Raw genomic sequence first — 17,456 nt, 5'->3', positions numbered from 1 at the left:
CTGGCTGTGTTGGTATTACTGGATGGTTGGTGCATGTTTTCAGCTGAAGAGCTGGCTCTGATACCAGGGTTGTTGGCTGTGAATCAGTTCCAGTTTCACACCTGTCTGAGACAATGAAAGCCTTGTTAGAGACATTTTCAGAAAGAGAGAGAATCTGTCATGCATTTAGAAGAGACAGAGACCTTGTGAAAAGAAGAAAGAGGAAATAGTTCCTTATAACATTTGTTTCCTGGTGCAGCATTCTGTTACTTGAGATTAGGCAAAGACGGTGTCCATTGAACCTACCTTGCACTAAAATGTATATTTGCTCCTCCTGGTTTAAAATTACTAGAAAGTCCTTGTAGCTTTGTCCCCTTTACCTGACATGCTCATGCTTCCTTTTGTTGACTGTTGGAAAATGAAATTGCCCCACATGGATGGGTCTCTGAAACCTTCAGGGTGTCTCTTTTTATCCCTAAGTCTTTTAAAAGTCTTGCTATTTACACACACACACACACACACACACACACACGTGCATGCACACGATGGGAGTTGTAGACCTACAACAAATTCCCTATTTCTACTCTGTGACATATAGGCAAAGGTGATACACCTGCTTCTCAGTGGACACAAACTGCCACAGGTTTAGTGATCTCACTGGAGCTCTTCCCATGTACCCTAAGTTAAGCTCTGGCCATGTCCGTTGACAGGGTGGTCCAAATCATATAGTCAATGATGATCCTCTCTACAGAGAAGGATTAAATGTTGCAGTAGGTGAACACAGAGGCAGATGTAATAATATACCTCTGTTGGTACTTGCAGTTTCTTGTTTTAAAGCATAGCAAAGGCCCTGAAGTAATGAATTGCAGACAGGAGCTTGATGTTATCTCACACCTATAAACCTTTCTTAGAGTCCACTGGTGGCCAGTATCCAGAATGTTTGAGTTCAGACAAACTTGCCTATGTTAAGTACAAGTGGCACATTCATTCTTCAGTAAACAGCATTTTGCTTCAGGGCCCAAATCTTTTAAATGCTTGCAAAGGCTGGTAATTGTCTGCCTTTGCCTTCAAGTATCTCAGCATTATCTGCAATGAAGAGATTCAGCTACATCAGCACTCTGAAAAGGAGGGAGGGAGGAAGAGAAAACATGCCGTTTTGTATGTAATCTTCTTGAAATGAGAACTCAAACAAGACTTTGGATAACATGTTTGGTGTTGTTTTTTAACATACTGGTAGGAAAAAACCCCAATGATTTGTGTTTTAAAGGGCATAGAATTATTTCAGTCCAAAACACATCACTCGTCTTAGATGCCAGCATCTTGCTTTTGGAAACCAGAGAAGTCTCTCTCATACCAAGGTTAAACTTGTGCTTACTTACTATTTACATACATGCTACTAGAAAGAACTCATTAAATTCTCTGGGTTTTGTTCCTGTACTGAAACAAATCCCTTATATAGGCAGACTTGTGCTTTCTCAATGTATGAAGCACAACTTCGCACCAGGAGATTGCTATAGTACAGGGGTAGTCAACCTTTTTATACCTACCACCCACTAATGCATCTTTCTTGATGGTAAAATTTCCTTACCGCCCATCAGTGCTCGATGGAAGGAGGATTCAGCTTGTGCTGCAGAACCCCTACTGCCCACCTAGAATCCTAAAACACCCACTAGTGGGCGGTAGGGAACAGGTTGACAGCCCCTGCTATTGTACATCCATTGAAGGAAAAACACCTTTGCAGGTTTTAGCAGTGTTGATGGCCCTGTGTTGGATGAGAGAGAAACCCATTCTGTTTGCATTTTAATGTGAACAGCCCTGATTCACACTGCCTGAACCAATTTGCAAACTGAAATACAACCTTACTTTGAAATCCACACATCTTTGAATTTTGCAGTATCATTCTCTGACCAAAAATGGGTGAGGAAAAACGCATATTGGGGGAAAGTGTGCTCAAAAATGTATATGTCAGTGCAAATAACACATTAAAATGCATTATATCAGTTCGCAAAAAAGGGAGAAGTTTGCAAACTTATGCAGAAATGGGGGCAGACTGAGTTCGAGTAGAAAAATGAGAAACTAAGAGGAACTGAAATTGACAGATTCAACCTTCCTTAGATTAAGAGATTAAGAGGTAGTTAATCAACTGTATGGTGTCAAAGGTGGAAAGCCCAGTGCATCACCTGGCATGATATTATGTAGTAGTTGAGCTTCTTCGTACTAGAACTTTTGACCCAAAGTGAGCCTATGTAACCAGTGCAATACTGTGATTTGAAAATACTTAACACCCCTGGTACTAATTACATTTTTGTGGAAGTCCCATTGACTTGGAAATGACTTAGTTCCAAATACTTAGAATTGCACTCTCCTCTTCCCTTTAGTGGCATACTGACAGTGGAATATCCAGTTACTCTTAGATATGTTGGGTGTTGTTTTGGCCTAAGTTGGAGTCTTTCATAATAATGTTCAGGCAGTCCATTAACTTGAGCACCTGTGTCAAGTTCAAAGGATACCATTGGTTCTTGTACTGCCAATGGCAGTTCCTAGTCTTTCTCATTACCTTTGCCTGATTCCACTACATTCAGAAAAAAATCCCCTTCCTCCCAGCATGCACCTGGGGTTTCAGTATAGGTGATTTGCAACCTTTTGCAAAATGGTTATGTTCATCCCAATTATAGCAAATGCTTCCCAAACACAGCAGACTTTTTAAGACCACGTTGCAACCCACAGATTTTGGAAGCTTCTTTCAAGCTCTCTCTTTTTCCAAGTGCTTTCTCTGGGTTAGCGTCTGCTTGTCCATATTTGAGTGCTGTGCCAAAAAATAATAATAATCCTGTTTTGTTTTCCAACTGTTCTCTATCAATTAATGAAAAAGGAAATTGTATCCAAAAATTAGCACAGATGACAAATTCTCAAGGGTGAGGTGCAAGGTTTATGTTGTGCTTACCTTACTTTTGTGGTGGCCAGGGGATGTTTGCAAGTGTCCTTTTTTTCATTCTACCAATCATCTCACCAGCAGTCTGCACTCTGCAGCCTTCCTGGGTGTCTGCACTTCAGTTAAAGTTCAGCAAGGAGAACATCATTAGATAAGGCTACAGAGAGATGGGTGAATGTTTACTGGAAAGGAAAGAAACACATTTAATATTTTATTCTTCTGCAAACTGGAAGTTGTTGTGAAGCTTCAAATCTTCCTCCGCCTTCACAGATGGATGATTTCACTTTATCACATTTTTCATTCAGTTGCTCCTGCTCCTGCTTCAGAAGTCTGCTTGGCCTCCACTTCTGATGCCAGAAGTTCACTCACATGAGATCACACTAAGAAGTTAAGATAATGTTTTACTGCCACACAGAAATACCTAACTAGCTTCCCTCTTGGCTTCACACCCCTCCTCCAGGGATCATTTCTAAACTCTCTTTCTTAAGTTCCTTATAAGAAAGCATCTCTAAATTACAGCAATCATATTTCAATCTGCCTTTCTTCATACATTATATATGCGCTTACAGCAAATGTGTGGGACAATGGTAGGCTCTAGTCCCTGATGTACATGTTTTCACAGTATTTATGAAAAGACATCTGTGTCTGTTCGGAGGGTTCCTTTCTAGATGTCCGTAAAACTTGAAAAATCTGTGAAGAGTCATCTTTGTACACCGTGGTATTCAGAGACCATTTCAGACGATGCAAAAATGAATGTGTGTACATGTGGCCACCCTCTCCTGATGTCTTCATTATATGTGAACAGGGTTTATCAGAAGCTGCTTGGTGCTTACCAGCAGGTGGGCCTGTTGGAAGTTTGGGTGCAACTCAGCTTGCAGAAAGGGTGAGGGATCAAGTAGTGGTGTCCAAACCTTTTTCAAAGAGGGCCAGATTTGATGGAGTGAAGGGCCGTGAGGGCCAACCAAAGTTGTTGACCTTTTTTAAGATTGAAGAGTTGCTGAGCTTTTTTAGGACTGAAGTTGTGGAGGTGTTTTTTTTTAGGATTTTAACCCAGGAAATAAACTGCCACAGTGGCTGGATTAACCCAACCAGCGGGCTGGATTAGGCCCCCAAAACGGACTTTGGACATGCCTAAAAGGGACCTCTGGATTCCTATACTATCCATGTGCCTTACCAGCAGCATAAGGTAGTGGGGAGATCAGCATTGTGGTGACACACTGCCAGGAGTACCAGACTGGCTCCACTGCTGTGTTCATCCCATCCCATCTGGTGGAACACTTCTGGGGCTTATATCTCACTGATTCCAAGGATATTTGACATTTACCAAAAGAAAATGCTACATTTTGTTTTAATCTCATTTTGTGAGGAGCCCTGCGTAAGCTCCTCCTGCATCTTATTGCCTGTTCCACCAGTTCTTCCTCTTTCAAGCTGGTCCGGGGAGCTCACAGCAATTTCTCACTGCTAAATGTGTTTTCTGTTTACATTTCTTTTACACTTTCCTAAGGACTTCCCACCCTCTCCCACAGGCTTCGACAGAATGTCATATATTCTTATCTTTCCTTACAACCTCATAGCAACTCTTTGTGTGAGAAGCGGTGGATAGGGATATGAATTTGCATCCTTTTAATCCAAAGCACACTAGCTTCTGGCTTTAGGGCCCAATCTATGATAGTCACCCATAGAAATTCACATTTCCTCTCCTATCCTCTCAAGGTTTCTTGAGCCAATGTCTTGTTCATGTTTGACTTGGTGCTGCTACATTATTGTCTGTGTACTGTTCTCTGCACCTGTAATTCCCAGCAAAGCAGACATAAGATTTAGCTACATTCTGACATGAAGCAAGTCACTGTAGTCTTTTTACGCAGGAATTATCAGGTGTAAAAGTGACATCAAGATAACAACAGTCAATGAATCACACAAGCTAAACTGGTTGCAAAATACACTGAACATTTCCTCAAAGCAAATTTTCTGACACCATTTTTGAAAGAAAAAAAAAAGATGACTCCTGTTGTGTCCTTTCATAGGTTTGACTGAGAGTCCATATTTCTCCATATTACCTGAAAGATGTTAAGCAAAGCACAAACTGCCAAAGGATTTCACAGGAATAGGAGAGCATTTATTAAAGATATATTTAAATAGATAGCTGGATTGTGTAGTGACCTCAGCCTGACTACAAGATGGAGGGAAAGTCTTTTTACCACAAATTTAGGGACTCACTTCCCATGTCATTTTTGCTGTTCTGCTTTAAAACTGTCTTAAGTGAATTCTTAGTTGGGTATTGGTGGTTTCCCCTCTGATGCATTTTTGCATAATCAGTGTCCGTCTGTTTCCTTCCCATATCATGCACACAGTCTTCTCTCAAAAGCAGATTTTAATTGCAAAAATAGGGTGGCATATTTAATACATGGGACAATTCAATATTTATCTAGTGCATCATCCATCTCTGTTTCAATTTCACTGCAGAAAACAGCAGTGGGTCCACCTAGTTTTCCTTCAGATGTCATCAGTCATGATTGACAAAGGTTGAATTCCTGTGGCTTACCAGTAGTGAGGTTTGATGGAACAGTGCATCCCCCACCACATCCAAGCCTTGCACCAACAAGGGCAGGACAGGGTGGGAGAATCCCCTTTACTAGCACCCAGGTTTGCACAGTGAAGAAGCCCAGATTGGGCCTGCTGCTGTCATATGACACCAGCAGGGTCAGTTCAGAATTCAGCAGATCCTCTGCTTGCCCATCCCCGCTCCCAAAATTCCCTATTCCAGGTTTTTTCACAGGCTACCAATAGTGGGAATTCTGCCAGCGCTAGCTTCCATACATCTTTTTGAGCAGACACACTGCTTCTCTGCTAGCTCTACTGCCAGCAGAAGCTTGCAGAACTGGACAAGACTGGGGGGAAATCCCCCATCAAAGTTCTGGGAGGGAAACTTCCATTTTATTATATGTAAACCGGATGTTTCTCAAATCACAATGGCAAAGGGATTATCTTACAGTGGCTAAAATGTGCTTGCGGTACACTTTCAGTGGTTATGTTGAATTTTATGTAGCATGTGTCCTTCTAGTCACAGAGCAATATTCACTTTATTCTTCAGTACCCAACTGCCTAATATTCCAATTTCAAACTGCATGAATTCAACATGCTTAGAATTGGGGTAGAACTAACATTTTAAAGATATGCTTTACAGCATACGAGGAAGACCTTATTATTACCTTGTAAATCAAGGCTGAACCTGGAGGGAGTTTCATACTCTTTGCTTGATATGATTCCCCCCTCCCTTCAAGGTGACCTCGCCTGTTAAACTCTGGAGGTTGTATTTGATATAACATTTACTTTTTCTAAGTCAATAAAATGAACCAGGATGTCTTTAGATCATCAGAGGCCTGCTTATTACCAAAAGATTTTTTTTTTAATCATGATCTATACTGGAATTTGAAAGAATCTGGTTGCATTTCATTTGGTGTCCTGGATAAGGGTTTGTGGGATGATAATCTGCTGTGTGCGTAGAATGCCCCCAGATGAAGTTCTCTTTATTAGTTTGTATTTCTTTTTTCCCCCCTGAGCTCTGGGGATGAGATCATGAAAGTGTAAATGGCTGTTATGTTCAAAGGCACCTTTTATACCAGAAAAGTTTCTAACTGCCAACCTGTATTATTTAACTGTTACTATCCTAATTAGTTCACATCAAGGTCAGTGGTTTGTAGCAAAATGAACTACAAACTCCCCAAAGGGAGTTTTCCTTCACATTAAAGCTGTAGAAGTTAAACAGGAGAGGACCACTGAAGATATGAAAGGCGAGATTGATAGGAACTCTATTTGTCTGCAAGCTACACAACTTTAATATTATGTAATTAGTTTGCATCTTCAGGAGTAACCTTTCAGACACCTGAGGCAATGTTGTTACAGTTATCACACTTGTCTGAAGAGATTATTCACATCCACCTCTGCTGTTCTGTCTTTCTTAAGGTAATTAAGACCTTGTGGGATTTTAACCTTCCGCCAAATACTCTCAAAATATGTGCTCCACACTGATATGAATTTAACTAGGCTACTTGCCTTCATGTGTTTTATACAAATTCCTCAGTCCATTAGCCCTTATCTTACAGCAAGGATAGGAAATCCAGTAGCCTTCCAGATGCTTTGGACTCCAATTCCCGTCAGCCCCAGCCAACATGGCCAATGGCCAGGAATGATGGGAGTTGTAGTCCAGCAACTATAGCTAGAGGGCCATAGATTCCCAATCACTATTATACCAGATCAGGTTGCTGGGCTGGTGGCAGCAGTAAGTCCTTCTAAGTTCAATGGTGCTTACTCTGAGGTAAATTAGTATAATAGCATTGCAGCTTTAATAAAGCAGCCAAAAAGATTAGGAGGTCATCCTTCTTTATGAGGAAAGACTAAAGAAGAGGACAATATGGAGCTTACGCCTTGATAAGCCTTGGAACTGGAGTAAAAAACAAAGTTGATCATGCAGGCCTGTTATAAGGTGGGCTCTGGCCAAATGATGCTATTATATGGATGTACTAGGAATTCCACAATATGTAGTGGGTGGCTATCAACTTAGATGGCATTATAAGAGTATCAGACACATTTATGTAGGATAATGCTTTCAATGACTGTTAGTCATTTTGCCACCAGGATCAGAGGGAGCATGCCTCCAATACCAGTTGCTGGAAATCACAAGTGGGAGAGCACTGTTGTGCTCATGTACTGCTTTTGGGCTTCCTACAGGCATCTAGTTGACCTCTGTGGGAACAGAATGCTGAATTAGATAGGCGTTTTGGCAGGACTCTTTTTACATTTCCATGTTCACTTCTACAAATTCCAATAAAGCCATCAGAGCTTTGTGATCTTAAAAAAAGCTACCATTAAGAACATCCAAACACTTGCAAGACTCTCAGGAAAAGGGCAGGAATAGGCAACACAGCAGTTATGGTCGACTCTTTAGGACCTGAGACCTTGACGCCACCCTTGATGCAATTTAAGGTGGACTAATTTCAGTTTCCTGTGAAAGTTGTTTCAAAAGCCCAAGCTTCTCCAGAACTTCTCAAATGGTTTTAATGCCTCAGTAAAACCACAGAAGCTCTAAAATAAAAGCAAACATTAGGGCATGAGGTCACAGCTTAAAGGTACCAGTGCCTTTTAAAAGAGCCTAAGTAACTTTGGCAAAGATATTGAAACCTGATGTGCCACATCACACTGCGTAATTTTCAGTTATATGAGGCATTGCAGCAAAAGGGTTGTGTGAGGTAATCTTGGCGCTGCCATACATGCTAAATGTGTTAAAAGCCAACCATGTCTGCTGAAATTCATATAAATGAATTGGTTACCTGCTGGGATTTCTGCAGTACATAGAAGCATAACCCCACTTTTGGCAGAGCTTCAGGGTTGCAAAGGCCAGCTCTTCCATATTGCAATACTCATCCACAAGTCCGCTTCTCCTGTGCCTAGAAAGCACGGGTCTGAGTGGTTTCCCCCTTGGCTTTCTCCTTTGCCAGGGAAAACTCACTCTTTAGCTCTAAATCAGAACAGACAGCAAACCATGGGAAACGTGATGGTTGTTTGCTCCGGTTGAGTGCTAAAGAGTGGTTTTCCCTGGGATAAAGCAGCGGGACAAGAGGAAGTATGGATAAGCCCTGAGCTGATAAAGCTATTCCATGACAAAATACAGAGTGTAGGTGTGCTTAGGATGCTGCAGGTGTAGACCCAGAGTTGCACCCAGGCCTGTAAAGCTAAGCCTTTGGGTTGCCTTAGAAAGGATCCCCATTTAGTGTAGTGGCACCTACTCTTTGGAGTTCCTTCTCACTACACATTACACAGCAGCCATCTATGCTGCTTTCTTGTGTCAACTGAAAACTTTCCTCTTCCAGCAAGCCTTTTACTGTATGCAGAGATCTTCCCCAGTCCTCATCTGTATTGGAGTTGGAATAATAATAATAATAATAATAATAATAATAATAATAATAAATTTATTTGTACCCTTCCCCAGCCACTCTGGGCGGCTTCCAACAAAGATTAAAAATACATCAAAATGTCACACATTAAAAACTTCCCTGAACAGGGATGCCTTCAGATGTCGTCTGAATGTCAGGTAGTTGTTTACCTCTTTGACATCTGATGGAAGGGTGTTCCACAGGGTGGGCGCCACTACCGAGAAGGCCCTCTGCCTGATTCCCTGTAGCTTTGCTTCTCTTAGTGAGGGAACCGCCAGAAGGCCCTCGGCGCTGGACCTCAGGGTCCAAGCAGAACAATGGGGGTGGAGACGCTCCTTCAGATATACTGGACAGAGGCCGTTTATATATTTTCAGATGTTTTCATTATTTTGCTGTGTGTGTTTTCCACCCTGGGCTTCTTTGGGAAGAAGGGTGGGATATTCTAATTAATTAATAACTACAGTAGTAGTATTCTATATCCTCTGATCTATCTCTCTCACTGCCACTACCCCACATTTTGGCTTCTTTCATCCCTCTCTCCCTGGTGGATAATTCCATTGGCAAAGCATAGGACTATTAATCTCGGGGTCATGGGTTTGAGCCCCAGGTTGGGCAAAAAGATTCCTATATTGCAGGAGGGTGGACTAGATGATCCTCATGATCCCGTCCAGCTCTACAGTTCTGTGATTCACAGCTGCAGGTGACTTTCCTCTGTTATTCTTAGTATGAACCAGGCAGTGGCATTTAACAACAGAAACAGCAGCCAGCTACTTTTCACTTGGGAATTGGAGGATTTACAGAAGCATCTTTTTTTGCTTCCTGCTTCAGAACTGGCAATGTGGCTGGCTCAGAGGTTGAGAACCATAGGGAAGGCAGAGTGAAAAGGGTGGTGGCTGGCAGAGGGCTACTTTGCCCTCGATAGAAGCCTAGTGTCCTAGTGATGCATAAATAAGAAGACATTAGCTGCTAGTATTCTCCATTCAAAGAAACAGACACCAGTGAAGTTTTCATAAGCCATAGATTGCCATGTCCCACTCCCCACAACCCTTTTGTACTTCTCATTGGGATGCATTGTGGGATGTGAAACTCCAAAGCAGGGATTTCCACGATACGTTATACTGAGGGAAAGCATGTTCCGTAATGAAAGAGCTGGCGATGGAATTTTACAGTGTGCTCTGTATTTTTCCAGCTCCTTGTGTTCCAGCTCTGAAAAGGTAAGAGAATACTTGTGTTGTTGTACGCCTGCAGCACCTAGCAATGAAGTTGTCCTTTGGTAAGCCCCAACTTCTTCAAAGCCCTGAGTAATCCGGCTACTGGAAAATGACACAGCTTTTCAAAGAGAGGCATTAGGCAAGGATTCAGCCTTGATTTTGTTATTCATATGGGAGGATGGTGTGGAAAAAGAAGAGCAGCCAGCTGGAACTGGTGTTTGGAATCGGTGTCTAAGTGTAGCACCACCAAAACCCCTGTAAATGAGTTCAGATTCTGAGCGGGGGACCCCACAATTCAAAGGCATTAAAGTGCCAAGTTGATTTTGCTTGATATTTCCAATGCAACCTAACACAGAGATGACAGCTTTGGTGTGAATGCTAGTTGTGCTCATAATCACCTTTAGAAACATATATTTAAGTTCAGAAAGTTGACCAAAGATATCATTTAGCTTAGGAGGAAAAAGTAGAGAGCCAAGTAGGTTATTTTTGTTTAATAAGAAGCTAAGCCACTCACTCCAATTGGAGAGAGAAAGGTGAAATAGTAAGAGACCTAGAAGCTGGGAAAATCTGATTAGGTTGATGCCAGCAAACAATTGAGGAAAATAATGAGGTACCCACATTTTTTTCATTCCCATACTTCAAACAATTTGAAAGCAATTGACAAGTTAATAAAGAAACTTGTTTTCATAAGGCATGTGGCAGAATGGAGTTTGGCAGACATTTCTGCTGCTTTAAATGATGAAAACAGTTCTTTAATTTCCCTGGATCGTATGGTAGCAACACTTGACTCATGTTATCAAGGGATTCAAATTGACACAGATATGTGGCTAATTAATTGCTAACCACTTATATCATCTTTTCTCCCTGATCCTTTAGTTGCAAGTTCTTTTTATTTTTTTAAGTTAGCATTCAGGAGAGAGAGAGAGAGAGAGAAAGTGGACGTGGGTTTCAAATTTGTTAGCCCAAATCTCTCTGCCCAAAGATATCCGTCATCTTGCCAGTTACTGGCATATCTACAGTGCTGATTCACATCCTGCTGTTCCTTTTTTAGAAATACTTCCAGCAACAGGCTTTATCACTGTGAGATTCAGCCTCTATAAATGCCACATACCTAGACCGAGAGGGCACTGTCTGGCTCATGGCATATTGATGACCCTGTTCCAAAGGCAGCTCTCTGTGAAACAGCCTCACCACCACTAACACCTTTTCTTTCCAAACATAACCTGTCTGCCAGTAAATCATTGCACAACCACAGAAAAAGGTGGAGGGAAGGTGTTGGTAGGCTGGCTAAAGACAACCCCTGTTGCAATCCACCGGGTAACATTTAGATTAAAATGCTACATGTTTGATCACAAGCCTACTTGAAAATTTCACATGCCCCGGTGTCAGCCAAAGATTTGTGGCAATCTGATCTTCTGAGCTCTAGGAGATTCCTCATGGTGCGCCCTTAGCATCCTGCGTGAATCTCTGTGAGCACCATTGATGTCTCAGCCTGCTCAGCAGCAGCTGATATCTTCTTGCACCTTGAATTACAAGTTGCAGGATGGTATGGGAGGTATCCTTTGTGGAGGCAGATTAAAGCCTAATGTGGTACAGAGCAGACATACAGTGCACTCTAAAAGTTGTGACACTGTGCAGGTCCTGCTGTGCCGAAAGATATTGATTAGGTAGCGTTTTGGTGCCAACTGAACATTCTCTGGCACTTAGAAGATTGGGCAAGAAGCTTTCTACTGCCACCTACAGGCCAACATAAAAGGAATAAGCAGTCGACTACTTGGAAGAAAACCATCCATCCCATTAAAACTCTGATCTTCTGCCATGCCACATGCTGATGGTTAGAAAAATACGGAGTACATGAGAGGCAGCACATAGTGGAGTTTCTTTACCTTACTCACAGAGCCCTTTTAAGTCGATTATATGAAACTATTAAATATCATGCAACATATGCACTACTTAATTATGGTTGTGTTTTTTTTTAAAAAAAAGAAGCCCAACACAACATTTTGGGGTCAATAAAACGTGATGGGGCATGAATGGTGGTACAGTGCTTTGTATCTAACAGCTTGTTCAGCGTGAGGCTGGAGGCCGAGAACTTGTGTCTAACTAAACACAGTGCAAATTATTTGTACTCTTTAATTCTCACCCTAAAGTGTTTTATTGCAATAATTAACTGTTTACATATACTTTCTCACACTATGAAAGGCAGAAATTGATAGTGCTTGTGACTTTGAATAAGACCGAGAGACTTTTACCTAGGCCGCCCGGTTGGTACAAATCAGCAACTCTGAGGGTTTTCAAGAGGATCCCACACATTGCTGCTTTTAACCTTTTCTGAAAACCTGCCTGACTACAAGACCAGAGCTTTCCCATTATTTTCATTGCACTTAAACTGGTGAAATTTTGTAAGATTTGTTACTTTTACATCTAATACCCGCTTGCATTTGATGAGGTTGTTGCAACAGAGCAAGACTTGATCTTCTGATTTGACTTGGTAAAAGAAAACAGATATTGTTTTGATGCTGATGACAAAGCTTCTTAGCAGTGATTAGCTCAGCCTCCTGCCTGTTACACAGGGACTGGGCAATCAGAAAGTTCAATGGCAGTGTTGGCTAAACTGTTCCAATTCTGAACAGGGAGCATAGGTGGAAGAAGATGCTAGAAAATGATGGGCAAAAGAATCTAGGACCTAGAAACATGTGCCATGGAGAGGAAATTCTCTTATGGAACAGGACAAAGCAGCTAGCACTCAGCCAGAGAAAAGAAAGCTGAACGAAAGACTAGGTATGCAAAGTGCATATTGTCAGGAGCTGTAAGATGGGAAGGCGGAATTTCAGCATTGTTATGGAATTTGATATTTGCACATTCCAACACAAACAGACCTGATCTGCATCTCCCATTGTAATGTGAGAGTCTGCACTTCCTCGCCCACCAACTTTCACACTTGGTCCAACAAAAAACCCAAATAAAATATGTTTTAAAATGTTCATGTTGAGGGGCCAACACTCAGCAAAAAATATATTTAAAAGTTGTGTTTTTTTGTGGTTTGAGAGGCAGTAATGGGATGAAATAACATATGCAAAAGTGGCACAGGCTAGAAATAGGCTGATTTGCTCATCCCTAGCTGAAGTTCCCATACTGATCTGAAATCACCAGTCAAATCTTTAGCAGTAGGCATCTGGTCTTTCATTCTCTTTGAAAGCAAAGCTCCTACTTTAAAAAAAAACACCACCTCTCTTGTATGCAACATTACTCTGGCATTGACTTGAGATGATTCTCAGTTGTTCTGGCCCTATCTGCTAGCAGAAGACATTTAACAAAACCAACTTGTTTACCTTAATCTGCCTCTCCTCCTGCTCCTGAATACATTTACAGTGTAGTCACAAAGCTGGATGGAGCACAAAGCCAGGACAGGCCTCTTTGATTTGGGTTGCTCAAAGGACAGGCGTTTGTCATCACTCTGAGTGGTGCAGAAGCACTAGCAAATGCAGACCACAGAGTCATCGCTCAGCTGTCATTGCAGCTTCAGCTTCTGCAAGCCAGACATCTAGAGACAGAACAGTGTTTGATATCTGTCCAAGTAGGTTCTGTTTCCACTTGATGTGATTTGTAAGGATACTACCCAAATTCCTGGATTCACAGGACTGAAATAAATTGCCAAATGTCTCATTATTAAACTATGTGATGCAGCGCCATCAATAATGGCCCTCTTACTGGTATAGCATTCCCATTTAAAAAAACATGAATTATTTTATTTTATTTTTGGCATGATCCTTGTGGTTCTATTATGATTCTAGTGTGGTGGTTGTGTTATGATTGAGGGCATGCACAGCTTATTTGGGGAACTAACTGATAACTTCAAAATAATTAAGAATAAGTATAATTGTAGAGGTTAATGGAGAAAGAACACAGCTCTGATTAGTGACTTGCTACTGTCCCTGTTCTAGGACTTGGGTGGCGCTGTGGGTTAAACGACAGAGCCTAGGGCTTGCCGATCAGAAGGTCAGCAGTTCAAATCCCCGCGACAGGGTGAGCTCCCGTTGCTCAGTCCCTGCTCCTGCCAACCTAGCAGTTTGAAAAGACTGCAGTGCAAGTAGATAAATAGGTACCACTCCGGCGGGAATGTAAATGGCATTTCCGTGCACTGCTCTGGTTCGCCAGAAGCGGCTTAGTCATGCTGGCCACATGACCCGGAAGCTGTACACCGGCTCCCTCGGCCAATAAAGTGAGATGAGTGCCACAACCCCAGAGTCGTCTGCAACTGGACCTAATGGTCAGGGGTCCCTTTACCTTTGCTGTCCCTGTTACATTTATTTCAATAGTACAGAAAGTGTAACGCCAGAAATGCCTTCTCCTCCTCAAACTTCCATGCATCTCTGCCTTAGTCGGGCTGACGTAAGCCACTTCCTCCCTCCTCTGGTCTCTCTCAATTTGAGCTATACATGTTACGCAGACAACTGACAACTCAGCAATCAGCAGGCATATTCTTTACAAGAATCTCAACAGCCAACTGGTGCTACTTGGTCCACCAGAAACTGAGCAGTATTCCACCTTTGCTTCAAGGAATAACATCTGATCATTGTACAGGACCATAAAACTAACCACTCTTAATACCTTTTCCTCCTCATGCCAGATACAAGGCAACTTCAGCCATCTCCTCCGTGGCCTTACGATCCATCCTATCAGTATCTGGGATCAATTGCAACTCCTTCGGTTCATCCAGCAACCCCAATTTCACCTGGAAGGGCAAGTGGAATGACCTCTCTCTCTGCAGAACTCTCAAGCCGACTGACAAGTAAGTTTCAGGAAGTATTTTTTTAAAGCAACAACAACCCCAACCTGCTACGCTCAGGTTTATTAAGGTGTGAGCAGGCACCAACTACTCACCTCACCACCACCTGACCCCTCCCCCTCTCCATCCCAGGTACACAACAGTGACTCACCTGAAGGGAAGTCAGGTGAGCCGTCATCCACTACAGCAGGCAGCAGAGAGCTCGTACACATAGCCTTGCTCCTTCCTCTACGTATTCTGAGAATGCAGGGAGATAAACCTCTGAGTAGGGTTTATGTCACAGACCAATATGGCAGTATATTAACCTACAGGCGTAAGTCAAAAACACAGAAATGGAAGCAAGCTCCATTGACTTCATTGTGGCTTTCTCATAGCTCTTGTAACCAGTATACCATTGTTCTGGCTCTGCCTCAGTGAAAGCAGCTGTGAACCTTGTCAACAATGCCCAGAGATAGTGCACAAATTAAGGGTTTCTAAGGTTCAGTTTTAGGATTTGACCCTATTCTGTTTAATCAGAATGATGTCCAGCTGCAGCCCAAGACAGATGAATGGTGAGTTTGTAACACGTTTACAGGTTATTTTCCTGAAGAGGCTTGGAGTCCACCGAAGAAAGAAGGCTTTAAAAACCTCCTTTGGTTGCTATTTCCTTACTTTTAAGATTTTATATAGATGGGTCTTGCCCTTAAGCGAATGCAGCTGATTTTCTAATGGGTTTCTGTGCCTGAACTGTTCTTTATATACTTTAATAACCATTTTGTACACTCACATTTTTTTTATAAAGGCCTCTAATCTTCATATTCCCTCAGTAAATTCACCTTCCCACAGTACAAAAAGGCCTAATTGTTTTTCCTACTGCAGGGAAGACGAAATACAAATTTGAAAGTTATAGGACACTTTTTCAGGGTCATGGATTCAAGGAATTACCTTTATATGCTCAGTGAACAATAGGAAACAACTGTCATAACTGTGTTTTATTTAAAAAATACAAATCAAGTCAAGAAAATCAACCTAGGAGGAGAAACATGGGCTTTTCTGCTGACATTTGGCAGCACCTCGCATAAAACATCATTCAAGTGGTTTGCAGTGATTGTCTTTTAGCTGCAGTGCAAGCAGAATTTCAACAGATGAAGCTTCCCCTGACTCTGTTGTAGAGAACAACATCACCTGTTGAATTTTTGTTTGTCACATAGTTATCTCAGGCACATGAACCTAGTGGGAGGGTGGGCAGAAGGTAGCAATCCTCCCCACAGTTGACATTTGAGGCTGAAATCTGATCTGCTGTGGAGGCATACCCAGGTGTTTGGTAGTATTGTTAAGTAGAAGGAGGCAGATGATGATTATAGCTGGCATATCCAGAATTAAGACTATAGCATGTCACAGAAATCTTCTGAGAAACCTGTGGAGGTTTGTCAAAGAGGCCCTGGCTGCTATGTTGACAGGCTTTCAGAACCTGACACTACAATATGTCTGCAGAGTCTTTTTAATCCAGTCACGGTGCAGACTGTTTTTGTTTTGTTTCTCCCACCTCCTGACGCTTTTTTTCCTGTACATGCACATTCTTTTATGCAGACTCCACACTGTGTCTGAGGAGGTGTTGCCATGAGGAAAGGTTTCTTTATTGTTATTTTTAATGCCTCGTAATAGCTGGCAAGAAAGAGGAGCCACGATCCCTGTTAATTGGAGTCTGTCTAGAAACTCTCTTTTAAGAGGGCCATTATCTCTTTAATCTGTTTTGGGGGTGGAGGGGCTTGGCAAGTGAGTTCTTCCATCAACAGAGGAAAAGGGTTGATATCCAACCATCATTTCAAACATGGAGCATTAAAAAAAAAGAAATCATTCCCAAATACTTTAGTCCTTGAATCTCTGTTGGCTGAGGCAGGCAACATAAAGTCTGAAGGGAAAGGAAGCGTTGATGTTCACAGATATTTTAAACTGTCTTGAAAGGTGCCTCCTCCTTAGGCAATCTTTCAGGGATGGCTGCAAAATGAATAAAAAGTGTGCTCGCTCAAGAATACAGTGGTACCTCGGGTTAAGTACTTAATTCATTCCAGAGGTCTGTTCTTAACCTGAAGCATCACTTTAGCTAATGGGGCCTCCTGCTGCCGCCGGAGCACAATTTCTGTTCTCATCCTGAAGCAAAGTTCTTAACCTGAAGCACTATTTCTGGGTTAACGGAGTCTATAACCTGAAGCGTATGTAACCCAAGGTACCACTGTAATGACCCCACCTTTCTTCTTGCTTTCCTGGGATCACCAAGTGGTCAGTGCAGGTCATCTTTCCTCTAAATTAGCTTTGTTTGCATTCACTGACAGCAGCACACAGCTAAATCTGATTGGCTGTAAAGCATTGTTATAACATCACATTCTCCATGTTATGTCAGATTGCTTGAGATCACATAAGAAGGAGAAAGAAGTTCGAAGGGGGCAACTCCAAAATAGGAGGAAATCAGGGAACAGTGGTGACAAGCAGACATAAAAGAAGGTGAACAGTGGGAGGTTTTTTTGAATGGAGTGTTTCAGCATTGTCCCTCTACCCCCACAAAAACACCCCACTGCTTTTGCCATAAACAGCAAAACATTAACTTAATATTTGGCACACCCTGGAATCTGTCCTGC

The 17,456-nt window shown here is 42.1% G+C and overlaps 2 protein-coding genes across 3 annotated transcripts in view; one reads left to right on the top strand and one right to left on the bottom strand.

The window, feature by feature from the left end:
• The window catches only part of KCNE2 (potassium voltage-gated channel subfamily E regulatory subunit 2), a 221,928-nt gene that overhangs the window by 27,894 nt on the left and 176,578 nt on the right, over positions 1–17,456 (bottom strand). The window lies entirely within an intron of this gene.
• The window catches only part of RUNX1 (RUNX family transcription factor 1), a 186,465-nt gene that overhangs the window by 161,981 nt on the left and 7,028 nt on the right, over positions 1–17,456 (top strand). For both annotated transcript variants that reach the window (XM_079974926.1, XM_079974925.1), the window contains one exon: positions 14,683–14,844. In XM_079974926.1, the coding sequence (XP_079831052.1) occupies positions 14,683–14,844 (162 nt within the window). The remainder of the gene's footprint in view (positions 1–14,682; positions 14,845–17,456) is intronic.

Source organism: Podarcis cretensis, assembly GCF_951804945.1.
Source record: "Podarcis cretensis genome assembly, chromosome: 4".
Taxonomy (NCBI): Eukaryota; Metazoa; Chordata; class Lepidosauria; order Squamata; family Lacertidae; genus Podarcis; species Podarcis cretensis.
This window is presented reverse-complemented; position numbering and strand designations above follow the sequence as displayed.